The following is a 24,209-nucleotide window of genomic DNA, read 5'->3' as shown; positions in this document are numbered from 1 at the left end:
GTACAAGTCAAACAAAACCGATGAAGTTAGATGAGGCTTTTTCCTGTGCTATAAAAGGGAAAAATTTTGAATCATGCATGTCAAATAAACAAAGAGCATGCAGTATATCAGATTGAGAGATACTCCAAACAGATATATCTGTAGTTATCTGAAAAGATGATCAGCTAATATACTCCCCTTCTATATATCAATCCCACACACATCACAGAATAGAGTAAACCATATCAGCAGTAACTGAATTACGATTTGCCAAAGTGGATATTATATATAATGCTTTATTCATTAAAGAAACTGGACAACGTGCTGTGAGCAAGAAAGTGGTCCTATGGACCCCAGCCTGAAGGGTTGGGTGGTGTGCAGTGAATGCGGCCGTTGGCCATTGCTGAACATCAAAGACAAAGACTGAACAGCTAGCTTCCTTATTTACAGCAGTATTCAACCAGGGCACTGGATGAGGAAAGGATCCTGCATTAAAACCAGCACATGATCACTTAAATACTATTGTGGGGAGAAGACTGATTCATCACAAGTGGCATTTCTTAATTCCGAATGCTTTCCTTGGCAACTTTAACCCTCTTTTTATTTATATACATATACATATATACACACATATATAAATGAGAAAGAGTGTTATAAAGCAATCTCTTTTTGGATATAAGTCACAATACAATGCAGAATAGTGAACAAACAGATGTCAGCTTTTCCATTTCTATAGTGAGATACAGAGATATGGAATATCAGTCTGGTGAAACTATTCACTATTGAAATTGGTTTTTTGAACCTGTTCAGTGCTTATGTGATTATATTAAGAGTGTCAGGTCCCTTGTATTTTCTTAATTCTTCTGCCTAGGAAAGGGAGTGTGAGATGAACTGAGAGAAGAGAAATCCCCCAATTATTAAGAAGATTGCACTAGCAATTTTAGGTTTTTTTTGGGACCACTGAACATGAAGGGCAAGTTCCCTAATAAGCAACACACAGAATCTAATAAAGTCTAAATCTCTCCAGAAGTCCTTGCACAACAAGCCTCAGGGTGAGCACACAAATTCCTTCATTCTTGGGGTTGGGGAGGGGGGAGAGAAAAGTCTTGTTCCGTTATGGTATTAGCATATGCCTCTCAGTACAAAAAGTTTCTGCAGTGACCTCAATTGCCTGTAGGCTGCTTTAGTCCTGGAGTGGTGGTTAATGAATTAGTCTGCCAAATAAAGGACACTCAAGTAGAACAGCCTAGCCTCAGGCTTGTATGTAATTCCTTAGGACTCTTATTTGTTTCTTTACAGCACCCAAGTGTGCGAAGGGTGTTTTACAGAGATGTATAGAAGACAAAGCTTACAACATTCACAATGCTTTAAGCACAGCGTTTCCCGCATGCGGACACCAGGGGCTTTTCTTGTGGCCACAGCCCCCTCGGCAGTGGTGTGGAAAGTGGCTAAGCAGTGGTTCCTTCCCCAGGGCCACCAGCAGGGGTTGAACAATGACGCCCTCTGGAGAGATAAATGCTGGAGGAGCAGGCAGTTAGTGAGTTCCCCACCTTCCTAGGGATGTAGGGTCTGGCTCCAGCCCTGAGGTGGCAGGCAGCAGGCTCTGGCCACAGGGCTACAAACCCCAGCTGCGGGGCTCACCCCCACATCGCCCCGGCCCCTGCTGCCTTTGCCGGCCCGTTATGCATTCCTCCCCAGACCTCACATCCCCTCCCACTGACCTCCCCATGCAACACTTAATTTGTCCCTGGGCTCACTTTTCACAGCAGCAGACTTACTAGCTAGCAAGTCTTTTTAAAAAAGAAACCAAAAAAACAAAAGAAAACAACAACAAAAAAGACAAGAACCTGCAGAGCACCTTATTTGTGTTTCTATTCTGCTACTGTCCAGTAAACAATAGAGACAACTGTACATTATTTTTATTGAGTCTGCAAAAAGATTCAATAAATTACAATGATTTGCAAATATGTGCATATTTATATGTATGCGCATATTTATTTTTTTCCTAAAGTTAATTATTTGAGTAAAAATTGTCAACACAGCCACCAGCAAGAGTTGGTGGCCGCACTCTGAGGCCACCAAAAATTTTGTTATGAGAACCCCTGATTTAAGGCCTTCCACAGTGATCCACAAGTGGAGACAAAATAAAAAAGGCCGTGGAGAAGGGTGAGGGCAATACTATAATGCAGTTGAGTGCGCACCATTGAAGCTCTGATAGGGAAAAATCAAGTGAATCCTTTTTGCAGGAAATACTGCATAAGTGAGTTTTTAATAGGAGAGATTTTAAATTAGGACTATGTGATGGACTATGAAATAAGCTCCAGGATAGCATTTTGGGCACGATGTCAGCATAGATAACTGCACAGGAGCAGGTGTGGGAAAGGAAATGAAGGGGCTATAAAGGCTGGTATTATCTACAGGGTGATGGGATTGGGGGAAAGCAAAAGTAAGAGAAAGGGTCAGAGGAAAGGCTGGCAAAGCTTCACGAATGATGTTGAAAGAGAGAACAAAGAGGTTTTGGACTACCTCCAAAATCTCAGGACTTTCTGTGGTGCCACATCCAAAGGCATTACAAAACTATAAATAGAATAAGGAAGGAAGGAAGGCTATGTCTTCACTGAAAGAATAGGTGCACTTTTACATTGTGATCACTAGAAGTCCACATTGAGTTAGTTGAGAAAAGGTACTCTAGTTTTTACCTTGACTAGCTATATCAAGGTAGACCCCAGGTGAGAGGTAGGAGGGGCTTAGGGTTGACTTTGACTAAAACTACTTGGGGTCTTATCTTCAATGGAATTTTATAGATAGCCATCTCAATATAAAATATATATATATATTTTTTTTTTCAGTGAAGACTACAGCCAGAGCCAGGCAGGCTACAGAGAGAAATGTCATGAATTCTTGAGGCACACATTGTCAAAATCCACTTATAATAGAACTCTGTAGATCAGGAAAATGCCCTATATAATTTATCAATTTGTTTTCAAGTGGCAGAGAGAAACTGAGGTGGCTTGATGAGGAAGGTAGTCAGCTGCAAGGGAAATGTCAAGCTTTTCACTTCCCGCTGTAGAGAGGTATTCACTGGAGCTACAGTAAGAAACCAACTTTTTAAATGAGGCCATATAAAAATATTGCATGACAACTGACCTAGAAGTAGGATTGTGAATGGAGGGTACATCTACACAGCAATTAAACCACCATGGTTGGCCCAGATCAGTTGACTCAGACTCACAGAGCTTGGGCTGTAAAATTGCCATGTAAACATTTGGGCTTAAGCCTTGCAGCCTGAGCCCAGTGAGCCCAAGTCGGTTGGCCTGGGCCTGGTGCGGCCATGCCACAGGTCTTTTATTCCAATGTAGATGTACCCTTAGTGTCCAGAACAAACAGGAAGAGGAAGAACTTCAAATAACTCCACTTTTCTCTCTGCAAAATGCACCATGCTGTGATGTCACAGCTACCAACAAATCCACAGCTATGCAGGTAAATGGCTTTTTTATTACGTTTATGGGAAAGGTTTCAAAAGCTCTTGTATTAGAAAAAAAATTAAAGGCCTCAATTATGGATACACAGTAGCAACTCCATACTTAAGGTTGCACTAAGTTACTCCACAACAATCTCCCCTGCACACAGAGAAACAATACACAATATTCCTTGAACTGGACCGAACACAAAAACTTAACTATGACCTTGTGTTTTCCCACTTATAAAATATTCTCTTTAGCCAATGTACATCTGCACATAGTACATGCCTCAATGCTGCTGAGGTGAGAGTTGAGGTTTTGCATTATGGCGCAGATTAGAGTGGATTTTGTCCGTATTGTATTTCTTTGTATGTACAAAGGAGCTTCTGGTGGAGGTGCAGAGAACTACCTGTGAAATGGATTAGTGTAATGTGCAGCAGTTAAACTGGGTTAGTGACAGTTCCCTTAACTGGACATTGTATTGCTATTAAGGGTTTGCAAGGCAGGTTTTGCATTTAAGCAAACTGTTGATCAGGGTTTGCTGGTGGGGACTGTATTAGGGTTATATTAAGGCATCTGGTTCTGTGAGAAGGTGGGGACTGGAAAGTTTTGGCAGTTGGAAGGTTTGGGGGCAGAGGTGTCTAATGATAGTACAACCAAACAAATAAATTCTTGTTTAATTCAAATGTGGCCTTTGATGCAGGGCCCAGAAAAGAGAACCACAAGACTTCACAACAGCTGAACTAGTTGGCTCATGTTTTGGAAATAGCGTGAGGCAAGAGAGAAGGACAGCCAAATATCCAACAGACCTAATAGACTCATCCCAGTACCTTAGAAGGTACGCAGAGATCATATTGCCTTCTAAAACTAGCGTAACTAAAGCCCACAAAATGTGAACTGAATGAAAGATCTAACGATTACCTCACACACACCCTCCCAAAGAGGAGTGACAGAAGAAGGCAAGAGGTTAAAAACATCTGGTTGGCATTGTAGGATTCAGGGTTAGAGGAATCAGTCTGACAAAGCCTCTTACACGTGTCCCTGAAGGGCAGTTAACCACCTCTATGAAATGGCTTGTTCTGCTTTCAACTGAGCAGAACAAGAGTTGTAAAAGACTTCTTGATCACTGCCAGGAAAGGTCCACAGCTAAGCCCAGAAGAGATCCCCATCTAAATTTACCAGACTTGAGCTTCCATTAGTGAGCTCCCCCCACCCTCCCAGATGAACAATTAAATATTTACACAAACACCTTTCACAGTGTGAAGTAGTGTACTAATGCCAGTGGAATAGTACATTATGGTAAACTAAGTCTATTGGTCTCCTTACTCTCTGAAAGTGTGAACTCTGGGCTATTATTTTTATAGACAGATTATCCGTTAATCCCATAGGCTTGAAACAAATTCACAGTTTGGCATCTTATTCATGCCATTATTCTAACCAACTGATTTCGGAGAAAGAAAAAAATAATCAGATCTCCAGACTACACAATGAGCAAAATGAATTCACTCTGCACATTCCTTCCCAATCCCACATGCTTTTCATAAGGAAAAAAATGATGCACATATACCCCTTTGGTATGGAGTCTGCATAACACTAAATAACTGAATCCTACATCCACACAAATGGCTGAATCCTGTTTATCTTTGTAAGTTGTGAGGACAGTTCACCTTCCTAAAGGCAAGTTTATTTGTTACTAGAAATGAAAAAGAAACAGTACATTCACATTCTCAGTAAGGACTTTGTTGTGTGTATGCACTTTTTCAGGTGCTGTACCCAACATGCAGTAAGAGATACAGTTTTCATTTTGAGAATCAAAGTCCATCTCAGGTCCAAAAAAAAAAAAAAAATCTCTTCATTTGCGGTTAATGGTAAATGTTACATATTACATCAAAATCACTTCTCTCCCTCCAGGTTGCCAAGTGTCATGCCAGCTCACAGGAGACATACTAGAGCTGGTCAAAAAGCAATACATTTTTGTAAAAGTTGATGTGGTGGTTTTGTTTTTGTTTTTTGGCTGCTGCTGGCCAAAATTTCACAGTCTTGAAAAATTTCAGACAATTCTACCGGTCACACACTCACGAATTAGATTCCCTCACCCACCAGTGCTGCAGACAGACAACAGGAATTCCCTAGCAGTTCCTCTTTCCAGATGCTTTTTTTTTTTTCTTTTTGGCAAGGGGAGAAGTGGGGATGGGGCTGCTGAAGTGCATTAATCAAAGGCAGCCAGGCTGTGTCTCTTCATATTCAATGCTTCCCCTTTTGGACTCCAGGAGGACACAATATAGCAGGTGGTGGAAGCCAGGTGTGCAGAGAACACTGCAGAGGTGGGAGGGAGGGCGTGGCAGGATAGAAGGTACAGGCTACTGGGAGATGACAGGGGCTGAAAGGCAGATGACAGAAGGGTCAGAGGCAGACTGAAGTGAGAAGCTGCCTTAGGCTCACCTAGCTTCTCTCATAACTTCTCTCCAATCTCCTTCCACCAACCCCTAAGCTCCAACCAGGTTTCTGGTCATGCCTGCTCCTCAGTCCTTCTTCCTTATGGTCAACCTGGCCCTTCTCAGCTGATCCTATGTCCTCCACCATCCTCACCTGCATGTGAGATCAGGTTCATCTCTCTCACCACTGTCCCCGCTATTCACTGATTTGTTCTCACCATCAAGAAGTGTCTCACACTGAGCAGTATAGAACTTGGCAGCCAAAAACATGAATTGCTCCCCATTCAGCTGCAGAACAGGAAACATGCAGGAGAGAAAGGCACTGGCAGCTGCGAAAAGAACTGAAGCTAGTAAAATTTCTTATATTATATATGACCCAAGGTCAGCAGTAGGTAGGAAGGAGGCGGAGTACAGCAACATGGGTAAGAGCAGGGATCTCAAACTCAAATCACCACGAGGGCCATGTGAGGACTAGTACATTGGCCCGTGGGCCACATAAGACACCCCTCTGCCTGCTGCTCCCAGCCCTGCCCCCACTCCACCCCTTCCCTGGGAGTGGCTGGGTCATTTCACATATTGAATCTATTTTCCTATGTTAAGTATCCTCACACCTTCTTGTCAACTGTCTAAATGGGCCATCTTAATTATCACTACAAAAGTTTTTTTCTCCTGCAGATAATAGCTCACCTTATTAATTAGCCTCTTACAGTTTGCATGGCAACTTCCACCTTCTCTGTATGTGTATATATGTATATATCTTCTTACTATATGTTCCATTCTATGCATCCAATGAAGTGGGCTGTAGCCCACGAAAGCTTATGCTCTAATAAATTTGTTAGTCTCTAAGGTGCCACAAGTCCTCCTCGTTCTTTTTGCAGTACCTCTGTGACCTATGATGGTATAGCTACACTGCAGTAGACCACTGTGATTCCCAGCACAGGTAGACAGACTTGCACTAGCTCAGCTCAAGCTAGGACACTAAAAATAGGACACTGCAGCACCGGCAGTGGCTTGAGTTAGTCACCTGAGCTATAGGCACCAGCTTCCTCAGGGTCCGGGGGGTGCTCAATCCCCTGCTTCGCCCCAGGCCCAGCCCCCACCCAACCGCTTCCCCCAAGCCTTCACCCCCCCCAGCCCCTTCCCGCCCAGTTTCACCCCCTTCCCTGAGTATGACCCCTCCCCGCTCCTCCCCCTTCCTCCCAGAGCCTCCTGCATGCCACGAAACAGCTGACTGCGGTGGGCAGGAGGTGCTGGGAGGGAGGAAATGATCGGTGGGCAGGAGGCACTGGAGGGGAGGGGGGGAGCTGGATGCCAGTGGGTGCTAAGCACCTGCTAATTTTTTTCTGTGGGTGCTCCAGCCCAGAATATTCCTGTGGTAGTCACATCAGTGCCAAATAGAGAGGTAATATAATCTCCTTACTCTTAATCGATATTCCCCTATTTATACATCCTTTTGGGCCACAACGTTGCATTTGGAGCTCAAGTTCAGCTGATCATACATCCTTACCTCCTAATTACAGTATAAACTTAAAAATGGGAAACCACATGCTTCTAATTGTTTGTGCCAAAGCATATGCAAACCACTTATACCAGATGGGTTAGAGAATTTACATTCCTCCACCCTATATTGCAGGGGCAGGCAAACTTTTTGGCCTGAGAGTCACATCAGGGTTCCAAAACTGTATGGAGGGTCGGGTAGGGAAGGCTGTGCCTCCCCAAACAGCTTGGCCCTCGCCCCCTATCTGCCCCCTTCAGAACCACCGACCCATCCAACCCCCAGCTCCTTGTCCCCCGACTGCACCGACCCCTATCCACACCCCCACTCCTAACTGTCTCCCAGGACCCCCTGCCCCTTATCCAACCCCCTCATCCCCCCTACTCCCTTACCATGCCACTCAGAGCAGCAGGAGCTCATAGCCACACCGCCTAGCCGGAACCAGCCATGCAGCCCGGCAGAGCACTGGTGGCGCAGCAAGCTGAGACTGCAGGGGAGGGGTGACAGCAGGGCAGGGGCCGGAGGCTAGCCTCCCAGGCTGGGAGCTCAAGAGCCAGGCAGGATGGTCCGCGGGCCATAGTTTGCCCACCTCTGCTATATTGTCACACAACACAATTATCCCAGAGCTAGTCATCACATAGCAAAAAGGAGGTAGCACTAATTCCCAATCTCCAAGTTACACCAGGAAGACACCTTTGCACGTCTTTTCTCTGCTGTATTACATATTCCTCTGCCTTCAGCCCTTATTGTTTTTTTACAAACATCACATGGAAAAGTTAGCAATCATGTATACTTCTACATGCTCCCATGCAACTGTATTTGGGAGATCAACTTTGGAATTAAAGAGAAGGTTGATATACTGAAAAATGTAAGGTAATTTGTATAAGAAGGAATGCTTATGTATAAATGCTTATTATTTTGTCTTGTGATATTATAGTTAGCAATATCATTTAAGGACTGATGTGACCGCCTCTCATCACTAGATGTATCTCTCTCCAACTCTCCCTGACAATCTTTCTCCTCCCCCATCAATTCTTTCACTTCTTTCCTCGCTTATGTTTTCCTTTTTGCATGTTCATCCCCCCTTTTTTGGTACCATTTCTTTCCATTTAACCCCTTTTTGCTATGTACTATAACCTACTGCAAGCAGGTTATAGTACCTTATCAGCTACCAACAGTTACAGCCCTGAGCTTTAAATACTCATGTTCTTGTTTACAGACCTTCACACTTTCCAAGTTGAAAAAACATTTACTTTCATCCCCAAAAAATACAGTACATTTCACAATCATGAAGCCACCCCCTGGAACATTTCAAACATACACACTTTCAGACACTTAGGTTCTCTTAACTATGATATTTTAATTTGGATTTTTTGTTGTTGTTTTCAGTACTGTAGGCATTGCATGCACACTGGCACCATTTTGACTATCTAGAAGTTATTTGCTGGGCCTAATCTGCCTGCAACAAGTTCTCTAACTTTCTCGGTCCCAATTCCTCAGGTAGGCAGTGAAGGTATGTCTACAGTGTCACTGCAAACAGACACCCGTGGCTGCACCATGCCAGCTGAGGTGTAGACGTTTGAGTCCAAGCTCTGGGACCCTCCCACCTCACAGGGTCATAGAGCTCAGGCTCCAGCCTGAGCCCAAAGTCTACACTGCAATTAAACAGCCCCTTTGCCAGAGCCCTGCAAACCTAAGTCGCCCAGCATGGACCAGCCGTGTGTTTTTCACTACAGCACGGACATACCCTGTGAGTACTTTTAAGCATGGGTAATTGAAACACCATGTAAGCAATTACATGCTGAACCATGGTAAACTGATAATGACATCTTGCAATCTAGTCAATTACAGAAGTCACTTAAAGCAATTTCTGATCATTCACTTGCTTCCAAGTCACCCTTTCAATTTTTAGGGGGGTAGCCATGTTAGTCTGTATCCACGAAAACAACAAGGAGTCCGATGGCACCTGAAAGAGTAACAGATTTATTTGGGCATAAGCTTTTGTGGGTAAAAGCTTCAGATGCATAGAGTGAAAATACAGATACAAGCATAAATATACTGGCACATGAAGAGAAGGGAGTTACCTTACAAGTGGAGAACCAGTGATGACAATTCAGTCACGGTGAATGTGGTCCACTCCCAATAATTGATGAGGTGTCAATACCAAGAGAGGGAAAATTGCTTTTGTACTGAGCCAGCCACTCCCAGTCCCTATTCATGCCCAAATTAATGGTGTTAAATTTGCAAATGAATTGTAGCTCTGCAGTTTCTCTTTTAAACCTGTTTTTAAAGTTTTTTTGTTGAAGGTTGCCTACTCTGTCCCCATATCTACCCTAGCGACTCCCTCATAGGACCCAACCACAACAGCCACACCAACAGGGGCTTGTTCACCTGCACATCTACCTATGTGATATATGCCATCACGTCCCAGCAATGCCCCTCTGCCATGTACACTGGCCAAACCAGACAGTCTCTACATAAAAGAATAAATGGACACAAATCAGACATCAGGAATGGTAACATACAAAAGCCAGTAGGAGAACACTTCAATCTCCCTGGACATTCAACAACTGGTTTAAAAGTAGCCATCCTTCAACAAAAAAATCTGTGCACACAAGTGCTTATGCTGGCAACACTTCTGTTTCTCGGGGAGGGTTTTTTCACACCTCTCAGTGACAAAAGTTTTGCTGACATAAGTGCTCGTGTAGCCATGGCCTTATTGTGTTGTGTTCTTGTGTAGTTTCCACCAACAAGAGAAGCTGTACAGAGTGTTTCCCCCCCCTCTTCTCTCTCACACGTTCGATCCTAGTATTTTGGATTTTCTTCCAGGTCAGAGAAGAAATATATGCAAGGCAATTAAAGCCATCACTTTTTCTTGTTGGTGTCTATGTTGATATAAAATAGTATTACAATTAAGGTATTTGTTAAGGCCACTTAAAATTTTAAAGTTTGTTGTTCAAGAGTTAACAGTTTTTAAAATGAAACATGGAGAGTGCAAGTTCTTGGCCTTAACATGGGATAAAATCAATGCTTAGTTTTTACATTTACAGAGTGCTGTATAGATTTTAATCCTCACAAAACTCCTGTGGTAAGGGTAAAAGCTACAGAAAAAACAAACAGGATAAAACGAAAGGGTCTAATCCACTCAAAATAAGCCTCGTGCACCTATTTGTCCAGCACACCTCCGTAGGCTGCCTGTGCTCTGGGAACACAAAGGCTACTCCATATTCTGTGGGGGTGAAGAGGAAGATGCAGCACTCCATGTCTAGCAGCTGAGACATCAGACTAAGGCCACATCTGCACTACACAGTTTTGCTGACATAAGGCAGCTTACACCTCTACAGTTAGGTTGACGTACACACTGCAATGCTCCTCCCGCTGCTTTAACTCTCCTGTTACGCTGACATAATCAAATCACCTTAATAAGAGGCGCAGAGCTTAAGGTGACATAGTTATAGCGAAACAGTCTCAGGGCTTGTCTACACTTACTGGGGGATCTACAAGTGGCGATCGATGCATCAGCAGTCGATTTAGCGGGTGTAATGAAGACCCGCTAAATCGATCACAGATCGCTCTCCTGTTGTCATCATGTAGCATGGACCCCACGGTTAAGTAGATCTAAGTTACGTCTATTTGAGTTATGCTATTCATGTAACTCAAATTGAGTAACTTAGATCGAATCTCCCCTGTAGTGTAGACAAGGCCCAAGTGTAAATGCTGCATTGCTTACGCTGACTTAAGTGACCTCCAGGAGGTATCTCACAACGACTGCTCTGGTCACTGTTTTGAACTCCACTGCCCTGTAGCCAGGTAAACGGGTGAACTTGCTCTTCCTGTTTGTTCGGTGTGGAGAGCTCCCAGCTGAATATGCCAGCTCCACACAGCAAATGCACTCCCGCCTGGAGTACACGGGAGGTGCTGGATCTCCTGGGTCTGTGGGGAAAGGAGGCTTTGCAGGAACAGCTCTGCTCCAGCTTCAGGAACTTGCTCAGGGCATGGAGGGAAATGGCTATGACAGGGACACACAGCAGTGCTGCGTAAAACTCAAAGAGCTGCGGGCAAGCATAGCAGAAGGCCAGGGAGGCAAACAGTTGCCTCTAGTGCAGTGCCACAGACATGCCACTTGTACAAGGAGAGGTCTGGGGTCAGGGTAGTGGTGAATAGTGCCCCCGTTGAGCTCCTCTTATAGCCTTGTGTTCATAATGCACAGCACAATACTGAAGAGCAGTGTTGGATCCATGCTGTCTGACACAGATGGCTGGCTCGCAGGTTACCAGTGCAGTTGAAAAGCAGCTGGAACCCTAGTAGGATGCCCATGGAATGATGGGATTGAGAAACCGGCTTCATATGACACTGAACCTGCCTCATAAAGCATTGCAAACCCTTCCCAAAACACCCTGGGGTCAGCTGCACAGTGGGATAGCTACCCACAGTGCACTGCTCTCTGTCAATGCAAGAGCTACTACTGTACATGCACTCCGACACAAGGAGCAGAGTGTGAACGTGCAACAGTGATATAATCATATTGGTAGCTGTACGTCGACATAACTTCAGACAACTGAGGCTATGTCTACACTACAAAGTTAAGTATTATATAGCTACTTCTTTCCCAGGCAGCACTGTAGTCTTCATTTTTAAAACTTGTTTTCTGAAAGTGACACGGTCAATTGAAGGTTGCCCAAAACTTCAGTTTTGTTTCCCAGGCAATACTGTAAGGGTACGGGGCACCTCTCTCAGTAGGGACTCTTGATGTTGGGTGGGTATTACCCACACTGCTCAGAGAACCTTGACAGGCTAACAAAGAGATTGGTAAACTTCCCTGGCAGAATGATCAGTCAGCTGAGGTGAAATTTTGAAGGGGTGAGAGCTCTAACTTTCCAGGTAACAACTTGGCTTCTGTGAAAAGCTTCTGGTGAAGCACTGGAATGGGTTACCTAGGGAGGTGGTGGAATCTCCTTCCTCAGAGATTTTCAAGGTCAGGTTTGACAAAACCCCGGCTGGGATGATTTAGTTGGGGATTGGTCCTGCTTTGAGCAGGGTGGTGTACTTGATCAGTGCTACTCAAAGTGGTGGTCTGCGGACCGGTGCTGGTCTGCGAGCCATCGGCTGCTGGTCTGCACACACACTGGAAAAAAAAAATTGCCGGTCCCTCACATCAGATAGCTTGAGAAGCACTGGACTAGATGACCTCCTGAGGTCCCTTCCAACCCTGATTTCTATGATTCTATGAAAAGAGAGAGAAAATGCAGAAAATGCAGGGTGAACACTTGTAAGATGAGAGAGGGAAGGATGAGACAACCATTATGCCCTTCATAACTCTGATGGGACACACCTCCCGCACAGAACACAACAGTGACTGAGGTGGGAGAGACACAGTTCATCATCTTTCCAGGTAAACATGTTCTTAGGGGAAAAAAAATCTTGGCCTCAAGCCAATCTGTCCCTATTTCTAATGCAGAAGTTACTACAGCCCTAGAATTGTAATACATTTCCATGGGCTGCACAGCCAGGAATTGAGACCAATGGTCTGACAAACGGGGAGCAGTGCAAGACAGGAAGCTTATCTGCATGCACCCACAAATGAAAAGCATCTCCATCAGACCCTCAGCCCGCAAGCAGATGTGTTCACAAAACAGCAGGCTGACATGAAAGGTGGCCTAGTGTAATGTCACACAGACCACTATAACCTTGTCTTGTCCAACCTGTACTGGGTCAGTTAGTTGAGGGGGGGAGGTTGAGGATGACCTATGGTACTCTCAAAGTCATTTACAACTAGCTTGTATTAATTGTTACACTCCAGATACTCAAACACTTAGACGAAGGGTCCGATTCTCCACTACTTTCCACTAATTCCACTTGGGCACTAATTTTCACTTGTGCAAAGCCAGTGTGAAACGCTGCTAAATGAGAATGGTGGCATTTTACACTCACTTGGAAAAAAAGTAAATGACTATACAAGGTGCAAGGCAGTGGAGAATTAGACCCATAAGGAAAGTGTTTGACTAACTGGAGGTTATTAATAAAATCTAGTTCTAAATGACTGAGTTATAGGTAGGCTGATTTTTATTTTATTTTATTTTTCCCCAGGAATTTATCAGTGTTTATTACTATAACAAAAAAATAGAGGTGAAAATCAGTGGGGAAAAAACTATTATTAATTTTTCTGGGTAAATATCAGGGTTTATTTTGGTGGACGGAAGGACAGGGGAAAAAGTATGCAGTAGGTTAATGTTTTGATTAATAGAATTCAATGTGGTTTGCTGCAGAACTAAAACAGAACTCAAAACACAATGCCACCTTGGAGTTTAAGAAAACAATACATCTCTAATCCCCAAATAAAACTATTCATTTGAATAAACAATTTACTGTTGTAAACTTAGAACTATTAGTCTATAAATATTACATTTAATAATTGTGCCACACCATTTGCAGAGCATACATTCAACTTAATCCTTTTCTCCTGTTTTTGTTTTTTTAACTTTCCAATACTTTCTTGTGTTCTGAAACATAATCTGATGCAGAATTTTGTTTTCTTCCCATTTTAGTGTGACAGATCTTTAAACTGTTACCTGCTAACAGCTTGTACTTCTGAGGGCATTCTGCACCAAAAACTTAAAAATTTTGTGCACAATATTTTAAAATTCTGCAAATTTTATTTGTCAAATAAATGTGGAGGCTTCAGCATGGCACTGGGGAGCATGGTCCACTGGCTGCACAGAGGTGATAGATGACTGTGCAGCTCTCCCACCCAGGACACTGACTCAGCAGTGAGGCTGCACCCAACCCTGACACAACGCAAGGACTGGCCTACCCCAGAAATATCCCAGGGCCCTGTCCCTCTGTGTCAGGTGCACCAAGTATGGGAAAGTGAGCTCAGCAAGGCAGGATCCAAGTGTAGATGGGAGAATAGGGCTTGTCGGGAGAACAGGGAGTTCTGGGTGCGAGGGGCGTGATGCTCAGTTGGAGGGCTTGGGTATGAGGGGGTCTGGATGCATGGGGGTTGGGGGAGCAGCTCCCCATACAGGGATCCCTCCCCCTGAAGTGAAGGAGCGATGGGTGGTGCAGGAAAAAAGGGGGGGGGGGGTTTACAGAGCTTCCTACAGCCAAGGGAGAAATCTAAGGTTCGGTTTGAGAAGTCCCTTCGTCCCCAGCCTTGCTGGGAATAGCTGCTGAGCCCGGTGCAGGGTAAGAGCCACCAGCCGGGCCTTCCCCAGTCATGCCCCCTACCCCACAGTGATTTACCTCTCTGCCAGCTGCCCTGGGCAGCTGAAACATACTGCTTGAGGAGGGTCGCATGACCGCTCTTGGGGCTTCCCTTTGCTTCCCCGTTCGAAAGTCATTTTTCTGCGGGGAAGCAAAGAAATATGCGGGGGACATAAATTATGCGCACGTGCAGTGGCATAAAATTCCCCCAGGAGTAAGCAGCTTGAAATGTGTATGCGGTGGGCATGAGATTCATCAGTACATTCAGATGCTCACGCACTTCAGAGCTTGCACGCACGCCTATTTGCTTATTGTTGGCATCTTCTAGACTAATTCATAGCCTTACTTCAACAGGCAGCTTTGCATATACATACAGACTACTGTATTACAGTAAGACATACACCTCATGCAATGTATTGTATTTTCCTAATAGAATAAGTTATTTTTTATATATTTGAATGATAAAAAAGTAGGGTGAAATTTGGAAAAGAAACTAATACTTTTTGTAAAACCTGGGGGAGGTTTGGTAAAAAAAATCTGCTTAAACTGAAAACAAAGGGGTTTAGTTATTTTGTTATATTACTTGCTATGTTGGAATATACATTAGTCTCTCATTAACACAAATCTGGAGATCACAGCAACTCACCCAATTTTGCAATTTAACAATTAAGTAAGCCAACACTACTAGGAAAAAATCAAAGTACATTTTTGGAGGGTATTTTGCACATTATTTTGGCATATTTAGTTTTTATAGTAGTAAATCTACTGTGATATATTTTGCAAAAATAATGAAGTCATAGTAATACTAGACCTCACTATGGAATATTACTAACATTTCTGAGGTGAAATGGAGCGAGACCACTAATATGCATTCTTGGAATTATAAGGTTTGTGAATGATCAAAAAATTATTGAAGTACAGTATACTGGAAGTGGAATTCTTGCATCTTAAAGAAAATAAAGAACATCTGATCACCATATCATATTAAGACATCACTAAGTGATTTATAAAAAATATTGATATTAAAACAAATTATGCATATTTATAGAGTCCTGCGCGGATACAAATTTATAGCTGAGGATGTGGATATAAATCAGGACCTGCAGTGCTGGGCCATCACTCCCCGAAGCCAGCACCCCACACCGGCAGCTCCTCCGGTGCGGCTATACTACTCCCAGCCCCGCCCACTAGGGTGAGCACCAGGCTCACCGGCAGCAGCTATCTCTGGTCACACTCTTGTGTTCAAGTGTCGCGCACGCCCCCAGCTACGTGGAAGTGACGGGGGGGCAGGGACAGGGCTACGGGAGGTACAGCCACGCCAAAGGAGCTGCTGGCATAGGGAGCTGGCTCTTGGGAGCAGTGGCCCCACATTCTGCAGTTCCTGGGAGAGCCCTGTGGTTCCGCAGATACCGATTTATATCCACAGATATAAATTTGTATCCATGCAGGGCTCTACAGATTTAAAGGGCATAGTCAATTTTAAAATCTTAGTCAAGATTTCCAAAAATTAAACTCCAAGTCCAGACTTATAAACCTAGATAAAACACCAATCCTGAAGAGATTTACATACATCAATAAGATTATGCACATGAATGAAGCTGAGCAGCTCTGTAAGCCTTTGCAGGATCACTGATTTATTTACCTGCCTAAGTATGGACTTAAGAGCCTACATTTAGATGGCCATTTTTAAAATCTTAGATTCCATGGTGTAATCAAATACATTTATGTACATTATTAGTGCCACTATATTTTTAAAAAGTGAAAGATTTTTAAAATCTATTTTGTTTGTTATTTATAGTCTGTGTACTATTTGGATTTTTCTTGTCTTGGACAATGAAAATTAAGTCAATTTCATTTTTGTTTATTGTCACTTTCATGTTCTTAGCCCTGCAGAGTTTGGGTTTCAGACTTGCACGGGAGTTTAAACTAACTGTTTTCAGTGGGTAGTTATTTTTTAAAAATATTATTGTGGAACATTCCTCTTGGACTTCGTTTTTATAAAACATGAATTACAGGCTAGCTCAAGTGCACAGTGTTCCTTTAAGTCAGTTGAAACAAGTTTAATAAAAACGAGGACTACAATGTCTTTAGGGTAAACTTAATTGGAAGGTAAGGACATCTCTTGTTCCTAATAAATCATTAAGTTCTGTAACGAGTGACTCATGGCTTGATTCTGCAACCAATCTCTACACGATACTGCAATCCAAGTGATTGCTCAGAGAGAAGAGCAATTATAGGATCTGGTCCTTAAAAAAATGAACACCTAAAAGTCGCACAGTTTGCTACTGGAGATGCAAGGAGACTTTTTCAGTTGGCTTCAGTAGGCCCTACATCCAGTTTGCCAACTCTCTAAGAAGTAGATTCCTTTGTGAAGAGGTTGAGGTAAATGCTACCCGGAGCCTGTACCCCTGAGCCACCCCCAGCGCCCCAACCCCCTGCCCCAGCCTTCATCCCCCTCCCCGCCATCCGAACTCCTTGGTCCCAGCCTGGAGCACCCTCCTCCACCCCAAACCCCTCATCCCCAGCCCCACCCCCAGCTGGAGCCCTCACCCCCCCCCCCCCGCCCAGTGCCTCCACCCCCTGCCCCAGCCCTGATTCCTCTCCCACTCTCCAAACCCCTTGGTCCCAGCCCGGAACACCCTCCTACACCCCAAACCCCTCATCCCCAGCCCCACCCGAAAGCCCACACCCCGCCCCCCCCCAGAGTCCCCTCCTGTACCCTGAACTCCTCATTTCTCGCCCCACCCCAGAGCCCACACCCCCAGCCAGAGCCCTCACCCCCTCCCATACCCCAACCCCAATTTCGTGAGCATTCATGGCCCACCATACAATTTCTATACCTGGATGTGGCCCAGAAGTTTGCCCACCCCTGGCTTAACCTGTACCCCACCACCTACACTGCTACGTATACCCCCACTGGGGGGAGGAGGGCTAAGTGTGTATGTACAATACATGCTGCCAAAAGAGTCTTCCAGGGTAGAGCCATCCTAGAACAATCTCATTCTCTCAGTATTCTTTGGGGGCTTACAAACACATGCCCACAAGCAATATTCCACCAAAATATCACAACACATACATGTAAAGCACGAAGCATGAACTCTATATAAACAATGTTTGGAATACTTAAACATTTATGTTCAGTCTTAGTATTGTACCGTATTCCAAATAAAATTCATCTTGTAAGAACAGTCAACTCAACATATGGGAATAGGGAAAAAAACAGGAAGGAGGTCCATAGCCTTCAAACACTTAATCACCACTAAGAGAACTTGAAAAAATTGTGCCAGAACATGTGCCCGCTCAGTAGTTCAGTTTTCTCAACTGCCACACTACTTCAGGCTAGCATTATCTGACCACACCAATGCACTGTGTTGATGAAAGTATATTTATGGGATATTACTTGAAAGAATGGGGGAAGGGATAGACACCTTCTACAGTAAAGACAAAAAACATTTAGTTTCTCAGGAAACTATCAGATCAGTGCAGTACAGCACCTTGTCATACTATACTGAAGATGCAAGAATCATAACTAACAATGTGGGTTTGGGGGGGGACGGGACCTGGATTTGTGTTGGCAATGGCCCAACTTGATTATCATACACATTGTAAGGAGAGTGATCACCTTAGATAAGCTCTTACTAGCAGGAGAGTGGGGTGCGGGGAGGTATTTTTTCATGCTTTGTGTGTATAAAAAGATCTTCTACACTTTCCACAGTATGCATCCGATGAAGTGAGCTACAAAAGCTTATGCTCAAATAAATTGGTTAGTCTCTAAGGTGCCACAAGTACTCCTTTTCTTTTTTTGCGAATACAGACTAACACGGCTGTTACTCTGAAACCTGTCAAAAGATTTAGGAGTATAATAATCAGACATGACAGATTTGCAGAAAGCCTCCTCTTACAACTACCTGCAGGATTACACAGCTACCTATCTACTTCATTTCAGGCTACTCTTAATCACATGCAAAACTAGTCTCTCTCTTCTCCCTTATTCTTGTGATTCTCAAAGAATGAGCAGACACAATCTCTGACCCTATAGGGCCATGCAGCAAATGTCCTCACACTGTTTCCCCTTCTCCCTTTATTCCATGCACTAGAAGGCAGACATGAACTGCTGGCTAAAAAAACCCAACAGAGCCAATATTTTACCCAGAGCCAGAAGCCCCTCTAGACAATATAATTATGTGGGTACATAAACCAAAATCAGGTGGCAGTTTATTTTTACATTGCCTATTTAACAGTGCTCTAGACATTACATTTTCATTTTAATAAAGTCTCTAGTTCTTATGACTATGAAGAAAACCTTTAAATTGTTAATGAATATAAAGCAATGTACCAATGCCTGCCCAAGTCTGTAGGCAATCTGAAATAACTTTGTGAGATGTGAACTGTCCTATGGAGTCTAATGATCATTATTGTTGGCAACCGAATTATTTTAAATGGTCCCATTTTAGTTGAAACAGTGTGCATCACTGGTGTAGCTGCAGCTACTGAGATGCAGTGGGGCAGCTAGCTGTTCCAGCAGTTGATGGGGTGCGGAACATGGAAGTCAAACATCTTTTCTCCCAAGATATATATTCACCTCTGCCTGAGAAGGAAAGAAGAAATGCATACACCCCATCACAAATACAAACAAAAAGCCTAAAACTACCTCCTGCATACCCAAAACTAAACTAGATCACATGTCTCTCTGGTGGGTATAAAAAGCCCCCATTGTCCCCAACCCAAATGCTGAAGTCTCCAGCATCATCCCAGCCAACTTCTGTGGTGCAGCTACTTGTTGTCAATAGAAAGATCTGCAGCACACTGAAAATAAAAAATGTGGGCTAGCATAAAATAAATTGAATTTAAATACACACAGATTGCGCACCGAAAACTAATAGACTGAACTGGGCAGCCAGGAGGAGAAGACTTGGGAGGGGTCATGTAATTCTGGGGCCTTGCAGCTTAATTCAGGTCCAGTGAGCCACCTGGGTTCTTTTCAATAATTATCTTAATATTCTCCCATCTATTTTTATGCTTCTATCCAGGATCTTAGAATCCAACATGCTCAGTACTGCACAAAACACAATATAAGATCACTATTTGCACTCAAGAGATATTAGGTGCTATACAGACACGAGAAGAGACATGGCCCCTGTCCTCCTGGAGAACTTCTCCTTAGCTTTCAGAGTAACAGCTGTGTTAGTCTGTATTCGCAAAAAGAAAAGGAGTACTTGTGGCACCTTAGAGACTAACCAATTTATTTGAGCATGACAGACATCATCATGATACAGACAGACATCATCTTCCTTTCTGGTAGCTCACGAAAGCTCATGCTCAAATAAATTGGTTAGTCTCTAAGGTGCCACAAGTACTCCTTTTCTTCTTTCTCCTTAGCTGTACCCCAAACCAGAGATTCTCAACCAGAGTCCAGGGCTCCCTGGGGGGCCACGAGCAGGTATCATGGGATCTGCCCAACAGGGCCAGCATTAGACTTCCTAGGGCTCAGGGCAGAAAGCTGAAGCTCCACCACATGGGGCTGAAGCGCCGGGGCTCCAAGCCCTGCCACTTGGGGCTGAAGCCAAAGCCTGAGCAACTTAGATTTGCAGGGCCCCCTGTGGCGCAGAGCTCTGGGCAACTGCCCTGTTTGCAACCCCCTAACAAGGGCCCAGAAAAACAGTTGTGGTAGCACAGGTGGGCCATGGAGTTTGTACAGCATGTTGGGGAGGCCTCAGAGAGAAACAGGTTGAGGAATCCCTGCCCCACACCAGTTCTAGACCATCAACACATTCAGTCTTACACTGTATTTTGTACGTCACTGAGTAATACAAGCAGCTCAACACAAAAACAACAGAGAAGAAAACACACAAGATAAACCCTCAACAGTTATGTTATAAAGATCAGTAAGAACCCAGGAGCCATGGACAAGGCAGTCTGAACACTATAATTAGATGGTCAGGCCCATGAGAAGAAGAAATGTTGCGCGCGGGTACATCATGTTCGCTGGGGCCCCATTCCCTCCCTCTTCCTTATTTAGGCAGGAATTAGAAATTTTTTTGGGGGTGTGTCGGGGGGTGCGGGGGGAAGGTGGCCCGGAGCTCACGACCCTGGTACAACTGTCCCCCCGGCTCGTCAGCCCTGATGAGGTGCCCCCCCAATGCCCAGGCCAGCTCTTGTTGGCTTTGAAACGCTGCTCTGCGTCCGTTACAAGTACGGCTGCTAAGCGGCGGAGCCGCACGTTTGCTGTCCTGACCATCAGCTGTTTGTAGGGAGCGGGAGAGGTCCCTCACCACCACGGCAGGGCAGCTTCAGAAAACAACACACCCGAGCGGGTGGGGGGAGGGGCTCAGCCAGGGACACTGAATTTTTCAAACGCGGAGCAGCCTGGCAAACGCGCCTGGCGCTCTCCGGCCACGGGCACGTCGGCCTGCGCCCTGCCTCTGGGGCTCGGCACCCCCTCCCCCTGCCCCTGCCACGCTAAGGCAGCACATGGGCCGGGGGGGCCCTACCCGCCCCCCCAAAAACTCCTCCCAGGGACAGTCAAGCGGCTGGGCGGGACCAGCCGGGCTGCAGCGCCGGGCACAGCGGCATGCACCGCAGCCCGCCGCTGCCGGGGGGGGGGGAGGGGGGGCGAGGCGCGGCGGAGCCTCCCGGCCGGGGCCCCACGGAAGGGGCAGCGGAGCGCGCCCCACTCACAGGCCACGTAGGCGGCGAGGGCGAGCGCCATGAGCAGCTTCATCCTCCGGCGGTCGATGGCGGTCAGCAGGCGCAGCAGCGGGGCCGTGCTCACCATCCCCGGCGGGGCGCGCGGCGCGAACTCCGCCCGCCGCAGCCGCCGCCGCCGACAGCCAGTTCCTGCCCCGGCCTGGGCGCATGCGCAGCCCGGCGTCGCTCCCGGCGTGAGAGGTGGTTTGGCGCGGGGGGGGAGGAGGAGGCGGCGCTGCTCGTGCCTCGGGGCGCCTGCGCGAGGCGGGCGCCGCGTGACCGCTGCGTCGGCGCTGCCCGCGTGGGCCCCGGCGTCTCAAATTCCAGCGCCTCCCCCCCCCAGCCCCTGCCGCATCCCCGCCTTACAGTGCCATGAGGACCTAGGGCTTCCCCCTGGAGCCAGCCTGTCTTGTCTCAGCCCCAGTGTTTTTACTGGGAGAGAACAAAATAAATACACCCAGATAATCCAGAGGCTGCAGCGTCTGGCCGCAGCAGCCCTGCCACTACACTGGGGGCTGGCACCTGCTGCATCCCAACCGCCTGAAATGGAGAAACGCTTTTAGCTGCTGTCCTACTCCAGCAAAACAAAACAAAACAAAGGCGCATTCTGCGACTAGCAGCCTTGCAACCTCCTCCATCCTCCTGATTTTGGTCCCCAGACAGTGGCGGAATGCTTCTGCCTAACTAAGACATCTCGTTTGCCATTTGTAATACACCTTAAATATCCCGACTCCAAAACATGCTGGGCTAACAGCATGTATCTGATCCAACAGATCCAGTATCTGGCCTGGTGTAGGCTAGTTGCACTTTGCTGGCATAACTATGCTGTTTATATCAGCAAAACTCTTTTTTTCCTGTATAGTTTATTCCAGCAACACCTCGGTGCAAAATAAGCATTACCGTCAAAAGTGCAATTTTGATGGCATAACTTTCCACCCTATTGTCTCACCTATTTCAGTCAGAGACTACATCTCATCAACACCATTAGCCAACATAACTAACAGTTTAAACGCTGAACTTGTTGACTTCTTTTAATCTCAAATTTCACTGTCTAAGAACATACCTAGCTGTTCCTACTGCATCAGAACCAACCCAGATCCTGGTGCAAAAGTACCCCAAAAACCAGCACTAGTGCAACTAGTCAGCAAAAGTTTGCAGTGTAGACCTGGCCTCTGAATACTGTTAGAGCCTGCTGGATTTTAGAATCATTTTGACCACAAACCCTGAAAATTAACTATTAAAAAAGAGAGAACAAGTGTTACTCCTAACTCGTTCATCAAAATAACTTGCCCCCCCCACACCCTCCAACACATCATGGGTCAAAAAGCCCCTCTACCCCTACTTTAGCATGCGTATTCTGTTGGATTCGGCTAATTTATGACCAGACACCTCTATGTTTTATGGTCCAAATTTAGTAGAACATTGGGAGAACCAGGCAGAGGAACAGACAGGCTAGTGAAGGAAGTATGTGGTGGTCTGGCAGTGTTGTGGTGGTCGTTTGGGGTTTGGTTTGTGTTTCCTAGACTAATAGGATTTAGGTGAGAAGGCTATGACAGATACAGAAGCAGCAGTGGTGGTGATCGAAGCAGTGGAAGACACAATGAAGATGACTGGACGTGGAAGCTGCAGCATGTACATGATCCTGGAGGGGATACCTGAAAAGAGTTTCGTCTGCATGAAGTGTCACCTGATCGAGCTGATGGAAGAAAAGATCCGAGGACTGGAGATGCAGGTAGAAACTCTGGTTGAGTTTAGAAGGGGGTTTGAGCAGCTGATGGAGCAAAGACATGAGGAGGCTGAAGGGAAAACCTCAGACTTGCAGATGGAAGCAGGACCAAAGAACTCTGAGGGGAGACTGCTGGGTGAGGAAAGTGGACAGTGGAATCATGTGTCTAAGAGAACCAGGCAGAGGAAAAGATGGAAGTGAAGGAGAAGGAGAAGTGAGAAGAAGGAGAAATATAGCTCAGGAACAGGTTTGCAGAGTTGGAAAATGAAGAAGGGGCACAGCAGGTGATCACTGAAGGTGGGAGGGCAAGGAAGAAGAGAAGAGTAGCTAGTTCTGTAGGAAGAGGGGAAGAATTAATGGAGATAACACCAAATATGAGCCCCGGGAGGATACGGGATGGGTTACAGAGGATTGCAAGGGAGAATAGGAATTGAGAGGACTTGCAGTCATAGGGAACAGGGGATAGACCGGAGAATCACACTGTCACCAGGAAAAGGCAGATCTACATGATTGGGGACTCCTCACTGAGAAGAATAAACAGGCCTGTAACCAGAGTTGATCCAGAGAACAGAAGGGCGTGCTGTCTGCCAGGTGCTAAGATACTGGATGTGGACCTGAGGCTGAAAAGGATCCTAACGGGAGTGGGAAAGAATCTACTGATTATCCTTCATGTAGGAACAAATGATACCGATAGATTCTCGCTGGAATGAATCAAGGGAGACTATGCCAGGCTGGGGAAGATGCTGAAGGAAATCGAGGCTCAGGTGATCTTCAGTGGGATTCAGCCTGTTCCTAGAGAAGGGCAACAAAGGTGTGACAAGATTATGATGATCAACAGATGGCTCAGGCAGTGGTGCTATAAGGAGGGCTTTGGGATATATGACCACTGGGAGGCATTCATGGACAGAGGACTGTTCTCTCGGAATGGACTTGACCTGAGTAGGGAGGGAAATAGACTTCTAAGATGGAGGCTGGCACAATTGATTAAGAGAGTTTTAAACTAGGAATTTGGGGGAGATGGTTGGGAGATGTCCAGGTAATCTCCACACCAGATTTTAACATTGAGAGGGAAGAAAATGAAGTAAGAAAGGATACAGCCATGGGTAGGAGAATGGACATAAGGAGGAAGGGTACTGTAGATACCTGTAGCTAACTGTAGAGGTTACAGGGACAAACCATCCCGATGAGTCGAAAGAATAGTAAATATGGCAGGCGACCAGCTT

The 24,209-nt window shown here is 45.5% G+C and overlaps 1 protein-coding gene across 3 annotated transcripts in view; it reads right to left on the bottom strand.

Moving 5' to 3' along the window:
- The window catches only part of UXS1 (UDP-glucuronate decarboxylase 1), a 93,523-nt gene extending 72,102 nt beyond the window's left edge, over positions 1 to 21,421 (bottom strand). For all 3 annotated transcript variants that reach the window (XM_048856822.2, XM_075130224.1, XM_048856811.2), the window contains exon 1: positions 21,252 to 21,421. In XM_048856822.2, the coding sequence (XP_048712779.2) occupies positions 21,252 to 21,348 (97 nt within the window). In that variant the 5' untranslated portion in view covers positions 21,349 to 21,421. The remainder of the gene's footprint in view (positions 1 to 21,251) is intronic.
- Between the last annotated feature and the right edge of the window lie 2,788 nt (positions 21,422 to 24,209).

This window comes from Caretta caretta, chromosome 1 (genome assembly GCF_965140235.1).
Source record: "Caretta caretta isolate rCarCar2 chromosome 1, rCarCar1.hap1, whole genome shotgun sequence".
Taxonomy (NCBI): Eukaryota; Metazoa; Chordata; order Testudines; family Cheloniidae; genus Caretta; species Caretta caretta.
Note: the sequence above shows the minus strand (reverse complement) of the source record. Positions and strands in the feature narration are given on the sequence as shown.